Genomic DNA, 16,033 nt, shown 5'->3' on the forward strand with positions numbered 1-16,033 from the left:
GTAATCCGTCTCTTTGATTTTCCCGATTCAATCATGTCTGCCATGGTAAGTTCTGTTCAAAACCACTGCTAGCAATGATAGCTATACATCGCACACAGCTTTTATAATCTCAATCCTAGAGACAGGCCGGGGCAAAACACACCCACTACAAAAGGGTTTATAGATAGCCAGCTGTCTGCATACAGACGTCACTACTCATAAACAGCTCATTTACAATGTTATCAACACTAGTGTACGTAGGTAGTAGGCCGACCCCCCGCATGAAAGGGTTCACAAACATTACACTCAGTGACAAGCCCGGACAAAACACCACCCCTACAAAGTAGAGGGGGGGGGGGGGGGGGGGGGGTCATAGACATACATCCCGGTCACCTACGACCACCATGAATTCGCTTATAAGGGTTATATTACATTGCATACCATTGAAGCCCGTCAGCCGAAATAGCTCAGTTGGGAGAGCGTTAGATTGAAGATCTAGAGGCCCCTGGTTCGAATCCGGGTTCTGGCAACACCATTTTCTTTTTTTTTTTTTTTTTTTTGTATTTATACCCATTTACCACAAAACATAATACAACTATTACAAAGTTTATCTGATCCACCCATTATCCACAAAACACACATGGGGGTTTGGGGGCCAATATGGCCGCCCAGGGGTTTGACATCAGTCACATGACTGTCACATGACACTACATCCAATATGGATGCCAAGGGGGGCGTGGCATTGTTTGACACCAGACACATGACTGTCACATGACTTTACATCCAATATGGCCGCCCAGGGGTATGACACCAGTCACATGACTGCCACATGACTCACAAAACAATAACAATAACAAACAACACGTGGCGAAAACCACATGGCTAATTTGCATTAAAAAAGAGGCGTGGCTAACACGTGATTTATGACGTTTCAGGGGGCGGGGCTTATTTTTGACAGATAGTTCAGGATAAGGACTACTGTTGAATAATCAGCATTAGTGACATTAAAGTTCAAAAACTCTTTTATTATTATTTTCACTGTTCAAATAATGGCCATAATAATCTATGATATGACCTAATATACTGAGGAAATAAATTCAACAGTGCTTCGGGAAGTTTTTTTTTCACATACAAGGCATTTCAGGCCACAGATATAGGGGACACAATGAAAATAAATGAACACTCCCCTCAATGTCAACACTTATTTCTTTGCATTGATGTGCGACTATAGAATTGATGAACTCCGGCGAACTTCCTTGCTGCAGACAATGCAGAGGACTTTATTTTCAACACTTTATTTTTATCAACACCATCAGGCCATTTTTTAAAAGTAAATGTTCCAATCAATGATCCAGGCAGCACGTTTTCTTCTCTCCCCTTCATTTTACAGTCTAAATTTTTACTGACTAGAACGGCTAGAACAATCTCAAAACTGTACTACCAAAATTTCACCAACACGTAAACTTCCCAACAAGAGGACAAAACACCCTGGACCTTGTTTACACCCCACAGAAAGAAGTCTACAAAGCCAAACCCCTCCCCCACATCGGACAGTCAGACCACATTAGCATCCTGCTGCTGCCCCGATACAGACAAAGAGCAAAAGTCACCAAACCAGTTCTGAAGGAGGTGAGAGCTGAAGGATGTTTTTACAGACATTTTCAACACCTCTCTGGAGCAAGCAGTCATCCCATCACTTTTCAAAGCTGCCACCATCATACCCGTGCCAAAGAAATCATCACCATCATGCTTCAATGTCTACCGTCCTGTAGCACTCACGCCCATAATCATGAAGTGCTTCGAACGGCTAGTCATGTCACACATCAAAGCCACCCTGGACCCCTTCCAGTTTGCATACCAAGCCAAACGATCCACGGAGGATGCAATCTGCTCTGCCCTCCATCCAGCCCTCACCCACTTGGACAATAAAGACTCATATGTGAGAATGCTGTTCACAGACTTCAGTTCAGCATTCAATACCATAATACCACAACAACTCATCAGCAAACTGGACAAGCTAGGATTCAGCACCTCCCTCTGCAACTGGCTGCTGGACTTCCTGTTGCAGAGACCACAAGCAGTATGTGTCGGGAACAACACCTCAAGCACTCTGACCCTGAGCACGGGGGCCCCGCAAGGGTGTGTGCTCAGCCCCCTGCTCTTCACACTGTTAACACATGACTGTACAACCACTCACAGCTCCAACCATCTGGTGAAGTTTGCAGACGACACAACACTGGTGGGCCTCATCACTAAGGGCGATGAGGCTCACTACAGAGAAGAAGTAGACCTGCTGGCCAAATGGTGCAAAGACAACAACCTCCTGCTGAATGTCAGCAAGACCAAGGAGATTGTTGTCAACTTTCAGAGAGGCCACAAACAACTGCCACCACTGTCCATCGACGGAGATGCTGTGGAGAGAGTGAGCAGCACAAAATTCCTGGGGGTGCACATCAGCGACGACCTCTCCTGGACCACCAACACAGCATCACTGGCGAAAAAAGCCCAGCAGCGCCTCTACTTCTTGCGCAAATTGAAGAAGGCAAGTGCCACGCCTCCCGTCATGACAGCATTCTACAGAGGGACCATCAAGAGCATCGTGTCCAGAGACAACACAGTGTGGGGCGGAAGCTGCACAGATCAGAACAGGAAGACCCTCCAGCGCATTCTTAACACAGCTAAGAGGATCATTGGAGCACCACTCCCCTCCCTGCAGGACATTTACACCACCCGCCTCACCCGCAAAGCACTAATGATTGTCAAGGACACAACCCACCCTGCACACGAACTGTTCAGCCTTCTGCCCTCTGGAAAGAGGTACAGGAGCCTCCGCTCCCACACCACCAGACTTGCAAGTAGCTTTATCCACCAAGCAATCAGGATGCTGAACACTCTACCCACTCTCCCATCACTGACAGCCCCCCCACCCACCAGCCAGCCAGGAACCTAGGAACCTAGGATCCTGTCTACCCTAACCCCCCCCCCCCCCCCAACACCTCCCCAGGACCGCCCTGTGGAACTGCACTGTGACTGCGCAGCCTAACATGTTGCTGCTTCATATCAAGCCGGATATACTTGAAATGACTGCATATCAATGTAAATATACAGTACACACAAGCACAAGTTTAAACTTCATGTAAATGCTATCAATGTTATTTATCACTCTGCCACTCTGCCACAATGCTGCTATGTAAATGTACAACATAACTACCTCTATTTTTTTTTATATATTCTATATTTCTATATTCTAATATATGTTCTATATTTCAGTCTCACACTTTAATGTCTGTATGTGGTATGTCTGTATATTTTTGTTTTTTATTGTCTATGGCTATGTCTAAAGTATGTCTATGTCTGTATTTAAAGTATGTCTATGTCTGCATGGGAAAGTAAGAAACGAAATTTCAATTCTTTGTATGACCAGTGCATGTAAAGAAATTGACAATAAAAGCCGACTTGACTTGACTTGACTTGACTTGACAGTGATCTACATTTCAACAGCGATAATTAAATCAGTTTTTTTTCCACCTCAAAAATATTGCCAAACTCAGAAGGCTTAGAAAAACTCATTCATGCATTTATCTCCAGCAGGGTTGATTACTGCAATGGACTGTTCACAGGCCTTCCTAAAAAACTATTAAACAGCTTCAGGTGATACAAAATGCAGCAGCTAGGATTCTAACACAAACTAAAAAACTGACCACATTACTCCAATTCTTAAGTCCCTGCACTGGCTTCCAGTAAGTCAAAGAATTTAGGCCCCAACTGTAGCCAGTTTTAAATCTAGACGTAAAGGAACCGTATGTAAGAAATGTATTTCAATTCATCATAAAATAGCCCTGATATGTCACTAGACATTAAGAAACCATGTTCATTTCAAATACTTATATCACTGACAACAGTAGTCCCGTCAGGATATTGTCATTTAAAAAGTGAAGTTGCAGCCCTCAACTGATGTTGATGTTGTGTTTTGTCATGTCATGTCATGTCGTGTTTTGGCCTGATGCACCACCCTCCAACTGCTAATCACAAAGTCAGTAGTGTTTCGGCATCCTGGGTTGGCAACCTTGAGTCAGGGGGGAGGGGGAGGGGATACACCGCTCTTCATTAATTTGAAAGTGATTGCAATACCGGTTTTGGCCACAATCTTACATATGGTTCCTTTAAGACCAAACTGTTCTCAGATGCTTTCTGCTAACTGCGCCAAGTTACAAATTCTGAATCTGCCTTCATAATTATTCTGCCTTGTCTTATTACTTTTATTACTTTTTTTACTACTTTAGCCTTTGTTTTTGCTTACTAATTATTCTTTATTTTTAAATGATTTTACCTTGTGTTTTATGTTTTCTTTTTATTATGATCTTTACCTTTTGAACTATTGTTTGACTATATTGCCCTTCTATGCTTTTATTTGTTATTATTGTTTAGTTTTGTTTATGTAAAGCACATTAAATGGCCTCTATGTATGAAATACGCTATATAAATAAACTTGACTTGACTTGATTGACTTGACTTTAGCCCCTTACCTTACCAGCAGATCCTGTCCAATGCTGTATGGGTTCTGTATGCTTACCAGCTAGAATGGACGGTGGGCCACTTGGCCAGTGAGCATCACCTGCAGTGGCTTCTATCCCCTCATCTGTGCAAGCTTTCCCTGTGATGGTACGTGAAGCTTGGCAACTTTCCAGACCTGCAGTCTTGTTTTTTTGGTCCCGAATAGCATTCTGGGGCAGATTATTAGGCAGGGGGTAGCCTCCAAATAGCAGTCTATGTAAAGTCCATGGGCATGGGATAAACAGGACTGGACTGAAAATGTAAAATGCTCTTTACATGAAAGGACATAGCAAACTCGTGTCTTATGAAGTGCAGGGGGCAATCCTGATTACTTTTTTGATCTATGTGGTGGCATTAGTCATCTATGGAATGGTCTGCTGCAGCAGTATCTCAACTGCTGACAGGAAGAGATGCAAAGCTGGTTAAGAAAGCCAGTTCTGTCCCGAGATACTGCCTCGACCCAGAGAAAGTAGTGGAAGAATGATGACTAGACTATCCCTGATGAATACCACTCACCCCATGCAGAACGCTCACAGCAGTGGACAGTTCCTTCATTGACAGACTGCTTCATCTGGAATGAGACACCACAGGTCCTTTTTTCCTTCACAGCTCCCAGTAACACACACACCAAGACTGAGAATGTAAGGTACAACATTTTACATGTACTAAACTGTGCATAACAGTGCATCTGTTTTACTTATTTAATTATATTTGTTTACTAATTGTATTGTATCTGCTTTGTCTACTCACATACTTTTTATTGTACTGTCTGCATGAGTTGTTACACTGCATTGCCATAGACCATAGTGCAGGTTTCCTGATTGTTAACTGCCCCTTGATTGTCTTGTTTACTCTCATTGTAAGTGTATGCTTAATCGAAAAGTATGAGAGGTTTTGTTTTTGTCTTGTTTTGAACTCCCTAATTATAAAGAGTGCAGGTGGGTGCTAAACATTGTTATTGATTTAGCTGTAGTGAGGCTCCTTCCTGTCACTGTAAAGCGCTTTTGGGGGCCTAGAACGCTGTAAAAATGCAATATGGTGTTGTTAATTATACTGCCTTTATTTCTGACCAATTGTCTTGCCTGTTCCTTCATATGATTCTGCAATGACAATCACAAATCAGTACATTACTGTATCATTACGCACCACACAGGGAAGCTAAGACCACCACAGCCCTTGTCTGCCTTGTGATGATGTTTTTGAGAGCTTTGTACCTTGTGCAAAAACGACCACAAACATCTCTCAAGTATAACTGTGTTGCATAATAAAGCCTTTTTTAATCAGAGTATGGTGTCTTAATTATTCAAAATCAGAGCTATTGGGCAGTAGAATCTGAAAGGAGAGATTTCCTCCAGAAGTCATATTTACAAAAATCCCTAATAAAACAATCACATTTAAACTCAGTCCTGAAGTACAGTAAAAACCAAATATTTCTGCATGCTCTAGCATGTCTTTGTTAGTTGTTTTCATGCACTGGATATTCTGTGCAAATATGCAATTAACCAAATGCCATTAAAAGGACAGAACCCCACTTGGGTTCGGAAACAAGTGTATTCCTAGGTTACATAGTTTACCATCATAGCAGGCCAGCAAAGAAAGTGTTACATACAACATGGTCAATTTATTATTCAAACGCACCGACATTTAAATTCAAATGAAGAGGAATAAGTGTCACAAGTTTAGAGTGCTGTGTTGTAGGCCCATGCCCGTCTGTTCAATACATCTGAAGACACTGCACATTACAAATCACTCCCCTCAGAACTGGTTTACATAGCAGTCAATCAGACTCATTCTTTCAACGGAAAGTCCAGTTTCTCACACTCGGTCAAGCGTAGAGGCAGATACTGGGCAACCTCGTTGGGGTCTGTGTACAGGGCTGGTGGAACATGCTTCAGTTCTGAGATTTTGCTCTCTCGAGCACTAAACTCCCTTAACATGAAGTTCTTCCCGGCTTCGTGATAAAGTCTGGTGTCATGAATGCGAATGAGCACACCGTCAACGCGCAAGAAGAACCGTAGCAACAGGAAAAAGCTTGTAGGCATCACTCGTATCTTTGCGCTGATCATTGACACACCGTGGTCGTGTAGCTCGTCCTCGAACAGCAGCACGTCCTCGAAGAAAACGATCTGTTCCCGCGCCTTCAGCCTCTCCAAGTCTATGCGCTCGGTTGTTGGCGTTATCCTCATATCTTCTCCTAACAGCGTACCTCTATAATCGGTGGTGTATGTCCAGTCATAGCGTTTCACCACTTCCTTGGAGTGTTCGGAATCCGCTCTGCTTTCCTGCCACTCCTGAGCACAGGCAACTTTCACGGAGTCCTGCAGATTATTTACGCGCTTGAGGGCATCGATTGCGTTGAACTCTATGCCAAACCCGTCCGAATGCTGAATGCGTAACACATTATCCCCGAATAGCATCTCTGGAAGAGCAGGCATATGCATCTCCTCAGCTAAACGTTCAATGTCTTTTGATTTCATTATGTGTGTTTTCGCTGCAGTGATCTTCCACGGTCCGAAAGCGAAATCTTGCTTGCTGCTTCTAAATCCTTGAGCCATGGCCATATCCGACATAAAATAAACAACCCAGACTTAACGAAATCTCAGTTTGGTGCTAACACGACGTATTAATGTGGCATCACCTTCCAAGTTTTTTCATTAACTAGTTATTTTGATCACTTTCAGCTTCTTTGCATCCACTCAGACTCCGCCATGCACTCGTACAGGAAATACGTCACACTATTTCCTGTGTTTTCCTTCCTTCTTCTTACTAGCTGTCAGTTCTTCCCTTTACTGTCCCCAACCGAGCTGGAGTAGGACTAGACTTCTTTTTTTCTTTGGCGGTTGGCAAACAGCTTTTAGGTGCCTGAGGTAGGCTTTTTCACAGTAGGCTAGGTTATTCACGAGGTTGGACTGGATTTAATTTTTTTTTTTTTTTTTTTAGCGTCCAAATGTCCTGCTACCTACTACGCTACCAATAAGCAAAAATAAAAATCGGGGAAATCAATGAAAGAGTAGGGAAATTAGGCTATGGAAAGAAACGATAGGCTAGTGAAAGAAAAAAAAAACATTTCACATTTCAGCACTATAAACTGAAGCTAGCCAAGGGATAAGTGGAAGCCTAGTTCCATTCAGGTGATGATGAATATGATGATTATGATGCCTACCTGGCATCAACCCACCTTTTATGTGGTGGATCTGTGCTAGGGTGCTCTCGGACACCTTATAGGGGAGAGAGGATGATGATGGACAAGCTCCAGCCATCCTGGTCCTGAGGAACACCTCTCACCCTTTCAATTAATACATTATTATTATTATTATTATTATTATTATTATTATTATTATATCCTTCGTCTTTTTTTAGTCGGCGGTTATTTAGGCTATGGTTAGGCTATGTTATATGGTTATGGATTTTAGCAGGCACTTAAGCGAATTGAAAAATAAAACAATACAATAGTTAAACATGAACAGTAGCCTAGCTTAAACAGTTTTTAAAAGTTAGACAATAATAATGGCAATAATAACAATAATGTCAATGCAATATCAACGATCAATAATGAACACGTGTGTATGTGTGTGAACATACGTCTTTTATTTATTATTTTATTTACCCTACAATTGATGTTCCTAAAAAGCCTATTTTTATGTGATTACCTAATGCAATGTTAATGTAGGCTGACACAAATCGAGACGGTCAACTGCTTGCATTTTTTCAGACGGTGAACTTTTGCGCCACCTGCTGTAGGTCTACTTCACACTTGGAGGGAATTTCATCTAACACCGATGAGATCATCATGGGAACCATTGTATTTTGGCATATGACTTTCCCTCAGAGTAGCTATAAGTTATCTTTTTCTGTCTCAAACGATCATGCTCATTGGACTAGCATTGGCTACTGGTCATTGTTGTTGGGGTAGCTAAGTTGATTCAGTGTCAGGATACTTAGATCTATACATCGCCTAACATCTGTGCATTTATCCCAATCCGTGAATTAGTGAAACACACAGTGAGGTGCTAATCCCGGCGCAGTGAGCTGCCTGCAACAACAGCGGCGCTCGGGGAGCAGTGAGGGGTTAGGTAGGTGCCTTGCTCAAGGGCACTTCAGCTGTGCCTACTGGTCGGGGTTCGAACCGGCGGCAACCCTCCGGTTACAAGTCCGAAGCGCTAACCACGGCTGACCACAATTTAATTTAATTTAATTTAATTATTGATATTGAATACAAAAGCCAAAAAATATATTGTTGCCCTGTTAACGTTAGGCTACTGTAGGGCCTAGTCACGTTGTGATCTGTCAGAGTTAAAAAAAAAAAAAAAAAACAGTAGTGGCAAATAAACCAAGTCCCTCTGTCTGCCTGGCTTTCATATTGACCTTTCTGTTTTTACAGCTGTGTTTTAAAGCAGTCATGGTGCCTCTGGTATTCCTGTTGAAAATAGCAATGATGGTAAGTTTTGTGTAGGGTTTTGATCCACTACATAAGCCATGTTGAACCAGTAGACATACATTTTTGTATTATATGATATTATTATTATTATTATTATTATTATTATTATTATTATTATTATTATTATGTAATTCAGTAGGCCTAATTAATGTTACCACATTGTGTTTCAAGCTAGTATGTGTCTTCTTTTTTCCACAGGGAATACAGAAAGAACGTCATGGTATGTTTTATATCTGTCTATACTCTCATTTGAATAGTTTATTTTATATTGTTAGTTTAGTTTACTTAATGATTGTATCTTAAAACCCCATCGTCTGCTCCCCAGATAAAACTGGATGATAGAGTGATTCAGCTCTTTGAGGAGAGATATGAGACAAAGATAGCAGAGCTGAGCTTGAGGTATAGTTTATCAGAACTTGGGAGAATATGGTATGTCTGCTGAGGATGGTTGCAGCCTTTGTCATCTCAGATGCCAATTCATTGAAATAAAGGGAGTTTATATTTACATTTAGCCTACATTTAGTCATTTAGCTGATATTTTTTTTTATCTAAAGGACATAGTGCAGCAATAAGTATCACTCAAATTTGATGTGTCTCTAATGTTACTCAAAACAAACTAGTCACATTGAGTGTCATATGTGGTTACATAGTTTACATGGAGCTGTTACATAGACAGTCATTCTATTATTAATTTACCCCATCTCATAACCAAATTTGATCAAAACAAAACAGAACAAAACACTCCAAGACCATCTTCATGACTGTATGAAGTCTCAGCGCTGCCCAGAGAAGGAAAATGAGGAACTTAAGGCGAGGAGTGTTTTTTAAATATATTCATTTATTTTGGCCATTTTCAGCAAACATCACCTCACCATCCACCAGCTGCCTGTTCCCTGAATACACTGTAAAAAAATGCATTCCAGGCTTTATTATATTGCAGAGAGAAAACATCTACATGAAAGAAAAAAATCTAACTTCTTGAAGGGGACTTATTAGAAGGAAAACAAAACAGTACTGGACTGAACGAAATGGTATGTTTATTTCGTCATTTTGTTGTTTCACATTTGTTTACATATGACGGACTCAATCATTGCCCATCTGCTGTGATTGGCAGGCATCTAAAGTCCAAGGAAAGGTCCCAACTTCATTCATGAGATCATTCATACTGCTGTCTTCTCAATGGTTTGTTTGATCAGAATTATAGTGACACTCTTTTTACACTTGTTTGACTTATTATATCCCTCTCCTTTTCCTTATCATCACCCTGTCTGCTTCAGACAGGGATGCTCAAGCCTCTTTGGACCTCTATGGTTAATTTTGTTTTAGTTATTTTTTATTGATTCATGTTTTATGTTTTAACAAGGCAAACACACAACAATGGTTTAAAAGTAAGCAAAACAAAACAAAAACAAATAGACACAAAAAAGAGGCAGAGAAAAAAGTGACCAAAGGTTGCATACTATCTAATTTAGTTAATTTTCAGTGTTAATGGTCTAAATAGATAGATAGAAGCACAGACATATATGCCAATACATCGGCTTTTGTTGTGAAATGCAACTAAATAAATTTGACATGATACTGTGTAAAAATGTTAATATTTGTCATGCAACGGTTTTATTTGCTTTTATTTCATGCTTTAGATCTTAGCTAGAAAGAGAGTTCACAAACTGCAGACAGATATCGAGTCCTACCAGCATGGCAACCTAAAGGCCCAGGTTGAAAGGGTTTTGATAAATATACATTTTGAAGAAAAGCAATGGACATAATAGCAAATATAACATGCATAGTATATTTGCACTATTCAGACTTTTGATATCCATTGTAGGTGCAGTCAGAAATGGAGCTCTGCCAGAAAAAGAATGTTTCAGAGAAGGTCCAGGTTCAATTTATAAGTTTTAATAGTTACATGTTGCAATCTTTCAGCTCTCAGCAGACTGTAGCGTGGCTTTAAAATATCAGTGCTGTTATTGAACCAAACCTTGTAAAAAAGTGAAAGAGTAATGGTGTATTTCTTGTATTATTATGCTACAATACAGTTAGAGGCTGAGAGGCGTCAAAGGGAGTCCAAACTCCTGAAAGTTGGAATGAAGTTTCCGATTGCAGAGGACAAACTGACAGCCCTTGACCACAAGATCCAAAAACTGGAGAAAGCTGGAAGATAAAAAAAGAGTCAAGCAAACTCTGGGTAAGTTCCCTCACTATATATCTTAAGATTCTGATCCACTCATAGTCCAGCCAAGAGCTGGGAGTGCTGAGGGTTTAAATGCAAACAGATTGGTTAGACCCATATAGGTTGTATATTTTTCTGTTGTTCATAAATTCACTGGTTTATATTTTCAGATTGCATCACTTGAAGCAACAGCCCACAAAAGATTGGTATGAATTTTGGTCAACCATGTGAAACCATAACACACAATATGGTTTTAATTGTGTTTTATGTGTTTTAATTAATATGCTAATCATTACATAGTCACAGATTAAGGCCTCATCTCTATAATGTGAACTGATGGACATGAAGGCAGAGGTCTTCTTTTTCATTCTCGCCATGGTGTTTTCTTCATCACTTAGGTCATATAGTTCCTCTGCACTCATATTGGTCGGTGTTTATATAATGCCCATATTTGATAGAGATTTTTAATATTAAACCTCAGAACATGTGGTTGTATAACATAATCCATGTGAAGATGGATTCTGGATCTCATTGTCTTCTCCGCATGCAGGCTTATGGACTTCATGGACTGGGTGGCTCAGCTGAGGGGAACACAGTTTGTGTCCCTGCCTCTCTACCCTCATAACCAGAAACCCTCCCACAAAAGAGGTGAGTGTATTCTCTTTGTATGTTTGATATTTAAATGCACAATTTTTGCGTGCTGACGTTGAACACACTGTCTTTGAAGTGACCTACATTGAGGGTATAAACATGTATGAAGTACATCTGGCAAGTTGACTTATGAGTTTTCACGCTACGGTTTGTGTTTCTTGTCCACAGTTAGAGACAGCTGGAGGAATTTGCTGACCAAAAGTAGGCTTCAGTTAGGTTGCACTCGAGCATGTCATATTGGTTTCAATTGTGGCCTGAACATTCGGGAGGCATTCTTTGCCAAAATTTTGTTGTCCATTTGAATCCCTTTTGCTGATCTGTGTCTACACAAAATGATTTAATTACTCTTTCATGATTTAAGTATTATTATTCTTGTATTACAGTGTTATAACATATAGAGCTATATCACTATACCCTGCATCCAACTCTTGACCCATTTAGTAACGTTTTAGCAACGTTTTTTAATAATGTTTTAGTAACGTTTTAGCATGGTTTAGTCCTGCCATTGGACCTCTTTTTTTGGTTTTCTAATCACAGATTCCTGAGGAACAAGGGGACTTGGCACCAGAGCTGGACCCCAGAATGGCCTCAGTCAACCAAGACAGCTTCTACCTCTGAAGACCCCAGCAGTGCCTTTGACTTCCTTCAGTCCTATGTGGATACCTCCACAAAACAAAACCCTTAATTTTATATTAAATCATGTTATTGACCCCAGGTCTGTTTATATATCATGTACCACTTTCTTTCAAACTATTCTACTGTTTTAATGCACTTTACATTATCTGTAAAACTCTTTATTTGTCTGTCGTTCCATACTGTAATTTGTAGTTAAACAGTTGTAATTGTACAATGTGAATTAAATTTCCTTACATAACAAAGTAATGTGAAACAAGAAAGGTTTGATTAATACTCCTTGTGCAGCAGTGGATTGTTAGATTACAGTACACGATGATCTAGGCCATTATCTTGCTGCAAGTATAGCTTGGGTGTGTCTGGTGATTTATCTTACTGCACCATGTCCTTCCCTTCTTCTACAATAGGGGGCACAAGGGATCCAATTTTATACATTACTGGTGCAGCCCAAAAACCTTTATTATGCCTCCCAATATTTGTACATGATGAGCAGAGTTATAACATAGAAATGAATTCTCACACACCATGGGAGGGAATTTCTGTATGTACATTCAAAACTTTATTTATGGAATACAGTGTAGAAAGCTTTTTTCCCCCAGTCAAAGCAAATGTATTGTTTCTTACACATACACAGAGAGAGTCACAGAGAGAAAGAAATAAAGAAGAGAGAAACACCTGCTTTTTTTAAATCCGCTGCCTTCCACATCAACCCGCTGCACAGGAGGCCTCTTTCAGGAACACAGCAAACCAACCACACAGACACACACACACACTCGCTCACACACTCTACTGCCAACCTGCAGCATCTCTCCAGTGTCTAGCTACAGAACAACCCGAATGGAGGAGAGTGAGAGAGAGAGAGAGAGGACAGTCTCCACCATCCCCAGTTCCCCCTGACACCATTAAGAGCAGTTATCACTCCCATTCAATTTGGCCTCCGAGAGTCTGCAGAGATATCACAGGGCCCTACCTACCAACCTACACCAGGATGGCTTCCTGCTAATGTCCTCGACGGGGAGTGGCGTTCTCTCAACAGAACAAGGTGACTAAGGAGTGTAGTTTTCTAGGGGGTGGCGTGGGTGTCCAAGAGATTTGGATGGGCAAGGCTCCTATAGGTTTGAGTGGGATGGGGGTGGGGAAGCTTGGCTGAAGAATGCAAAGTTGAACGGCATCTCCGAGGAGAGAAAAAAACCCCTATAAAAACACATTCATTTGTTGTGTCTACACACCAGAGTATGACTTTCATTGTGGTCTGTTTTTTTTTGTTTTGTTTGCTTTTTTTGTCTGTTTGTTTTGGCTGCGTGTCTGCAGCAGCAGTTAAGACGTAAGCAACAGCACATTCTGCAGTTGGTGAAGGGAAGCTAGATGGGCGGGGGGAGTTTGGGGGGGGGGGTGGCTTGAAATAGAAGAGACTGTGGGGGGTGAATGCAAGACAGCAAAACAGAGGAAGGAGTGCAAGACATGCAGAGGAAGGAGAGGTGTCGCTGTTGACGAGCGCCAGGCTCTCTCGCCTGCCTCTCCCCCTCTTTCCCTTCCCTCTATCCTGCAGAGTCGGTCCTCCTCTAAGACATGCACCAAGTGCATCGCTGCACCTGTTTTTTTTTTTTCTGTTAAGATATTGTGTTACAGCAGCCAAGAGACAGCAAGAGATAGAGAGGGGAGCTTCTTTCTGTGCTTTTGTGGAATAGTGATGAATCAGTGGAGGGACAGAAGAAGTATTCTACCAACTGACATGGAATTGGATGAGAAACGCTAACCTGACTGGAAAGAACATACATGCACGCACACACGCGCACACACACACAAGCGGACACACACACACACACACACACCCACCCACACCCACCCACAAACCATTCATCCAGGCATAAACATACATACATACATACAAACAAACAAACAACCCGGAACCCTCCCCACCCCAAACCTTGGGCCCTGTGTAACCATTAAAAAACACACACGTGACCACATGAAATGAGTAGGAATCAATTAAATACAGCCGCTTCAGAAAGCCACTAAATTAATCTCTGAATAAATGCATAGGATGCAAACACATTAAACTTAAACAAATACGCAAATGTACACAAACCGATTCAACTAGCCTCCCCTGTTAAGAAAGAGGAATACAGTGAAGTAAAAAAGAAAAAGGAAAGAAAAGACAAAAAAAAAAAAATCAAAATCAAAATCAGCATGAGCACTGACCTAAAAAAAATATATGTTTACATGATATCAAAGCAGAAAGCCAATTCTAATTTCTGTTTTCATGTCTCCATCTCCATTCAGTCACATGTTCACAAGAATATACTAGAAGATATACAACTCTGCTAAAATGACACGGTTTCTACGTGAGAAAGGACCCTTTCCGAACAGCAGATATATTTTTTTATTTCTGTTTCAAATCTTGTTTTGTCTGTTTTTTTTATTATTCCACCATGCACTAAATAAGTACAGCTAGTTGTCCTGATGACGTCAATACATTACACGTAATAAAAAAAAGAACCACAATTGACGTATTTTTCATTTCATTTTTTTCCCCACCATTTTTAGTTTTTTTTCTTCTTATTTTTCTGAAAAAGAAACCAAACTGCTGGATAACCCTAAAGCAAAGCTCTCATTTGTGAGCGCAACATTATTACATCCAATACAATCATCCACCACGTCTCAGGGTTATAGTTCACCTTAGCAACACAGCACTGCTGTCGTCAAAGTACGAGGAAGAGAGAGAGAGAGATTGAGTGAGAGAGAGAGTTAGAAAGAAAGAGAGAAGGATGGAGAGAGTATCAGAGAGGGAATGAGAGAGGAGAGCTGGCCTCACTGTAACCAACCCTCAGGTGTGATCTGGCTGCTGGTAGAGATGGGAGAGTGTTCACCCCCGATGGTAACATCAGTGCACTCCACCCACAGACCCAGGATCAGTTCTATCTGCCCCAAGTCTGATAGAAGACCAGCACGGGGAACACCAGCAGTTCTGATTCTAGAACACCTATTGGAGATTTGCATTCCACGCTCTGCCTCAAAAAGGGGGGGGGGGGGGGGGGCTGCTGAGCTATGTGGCCAGCCAATGGGAGGGGGAGACTAGAGGGCCAAAACCGCTCTTCCCAATCCAAATAAAGCTGGCAGGTCTGGTATTTTGACGTACATGGTCACTGACCAATCATGAAGGATCATGCTTATGTTAGTGGTAAATGCTGCAGGCTGCGTTGAATAAGGGAATGGGTCCTTCCTACACTGTCCAGAACTAGAGGGGGGGGGGGGGGGGGTTGGAAGGAGGGACGGGGAGAAGGTTTGAGGGAAGGAGGGGGGGTGGGTGGACTGGAGATATGGGGGTTGTAGAGGGTTGCAAGAGCCCCTTAGTTCTGCATCTGCTCAAAGAACTTGTAGGTGGGGTTCTCATAGCCGTTCTGTTGCATCTTGGTCAGGTGGCGTTCCTCTGGAGTGACTGCAGCGTCCACCTGGAAATGATGAAATGAATACCACCAAGTCAAGAAAGTTGGCCAGTCACAGGCACACAAAGTCATGCCCCTTTAATTTATGTGACAAACATATCACACAATAAGACAATCAGAGGCGACTAGTGTTTACTTCTTCAAACAAAACATTAAACTAAA

At 41.4% G+C, this 16,033-nt stretch overlaps 2 protein-coding genes and 1 non-coding gene across 3 annotated transcripts in view; 1 reads left to right on the forward strand and 2 right to left on the reverse strand.

Moving 5' to 3' along the window:
* The first annotated feature begins 435 nt into the window (after positions 1 to 435).
* Positions 436 to 508, forward strand: trnaf-gaa (transfer RNA phenylalanine (anticodon GAA)). The gene has a single exon. It is a non-coding gene; the product is annotated as a tRNA-Phe (tRNA).
* A 5,064-nt stretch (positions 509 to 5,572) lies between these two features.
* On the reverse strand, positions 5,573 to 7,252 carry tiprl (TIP41, TOR signaling pathway regulator-like (S. cerevisiae)). The gene has a single exon (XM_076297389.1). It carries the CDS (start codon positions 7,101 to 7,103, stop codon positions 6,321 to 6,323), a length of 783 nt encoding a protein of 260 aa, XP_076153504.1. The 5' UTR covers positions 7,104 to 7,252; the 3' UTR covers positions 5,573 to 6,320.
* Positions 7,253 to 13,814: 6,562 nt separating this feature from the next.
* Positions 13,815 to 16,033, reverse strand: part of appa (amyloid beta (A4) precursor protein a) — a 28,469-nt gene continuing 26,250 nt past the window's right edge. Inside the window, exon 17 of the mRNA XM_076296853.1 lies at positions 13,815 to 15,877. Coding sequence (XP_076152968.1) covers positions 15,776 to 15,877 — 102 coding nt within the window. The 3' untranslated portion in view covers positions 13,815 to 15,775. The remainder of the gene's footprint in view (positions 15,878 to 16,033) is intronic.

The sequence above is a fragment of the Alosa pseudoharengus genome, unplaced genomic scaffold (assembly GCF_046254945.1).
Source record: "Alosa pseudoharengus isolate Yale_2024_CS ecotype anadromous, Long Island Sound unplaced genomic scaffold, YU_APseudo_1.1 YU_APseudo_1.1_scf_20, whole genome shotgun sequence".
Classification (NCBI taxonomy): Eukaryota; Metazoa; Chordata; class Actinopteri; order Clupeiformes; family Clupeidae; genus Alosa; species Alosa pseudoharengus.

Bases quoted from the DNA above. Each gene is read 5' to 3' on its own strand.
- tiprl (XM_076297389.1), bottom strand. From the start codon at position 7,103: ATGTCGGATATGGCCATGGCTCAAGGATTTAGAAGCAGCAAGCAAGAT.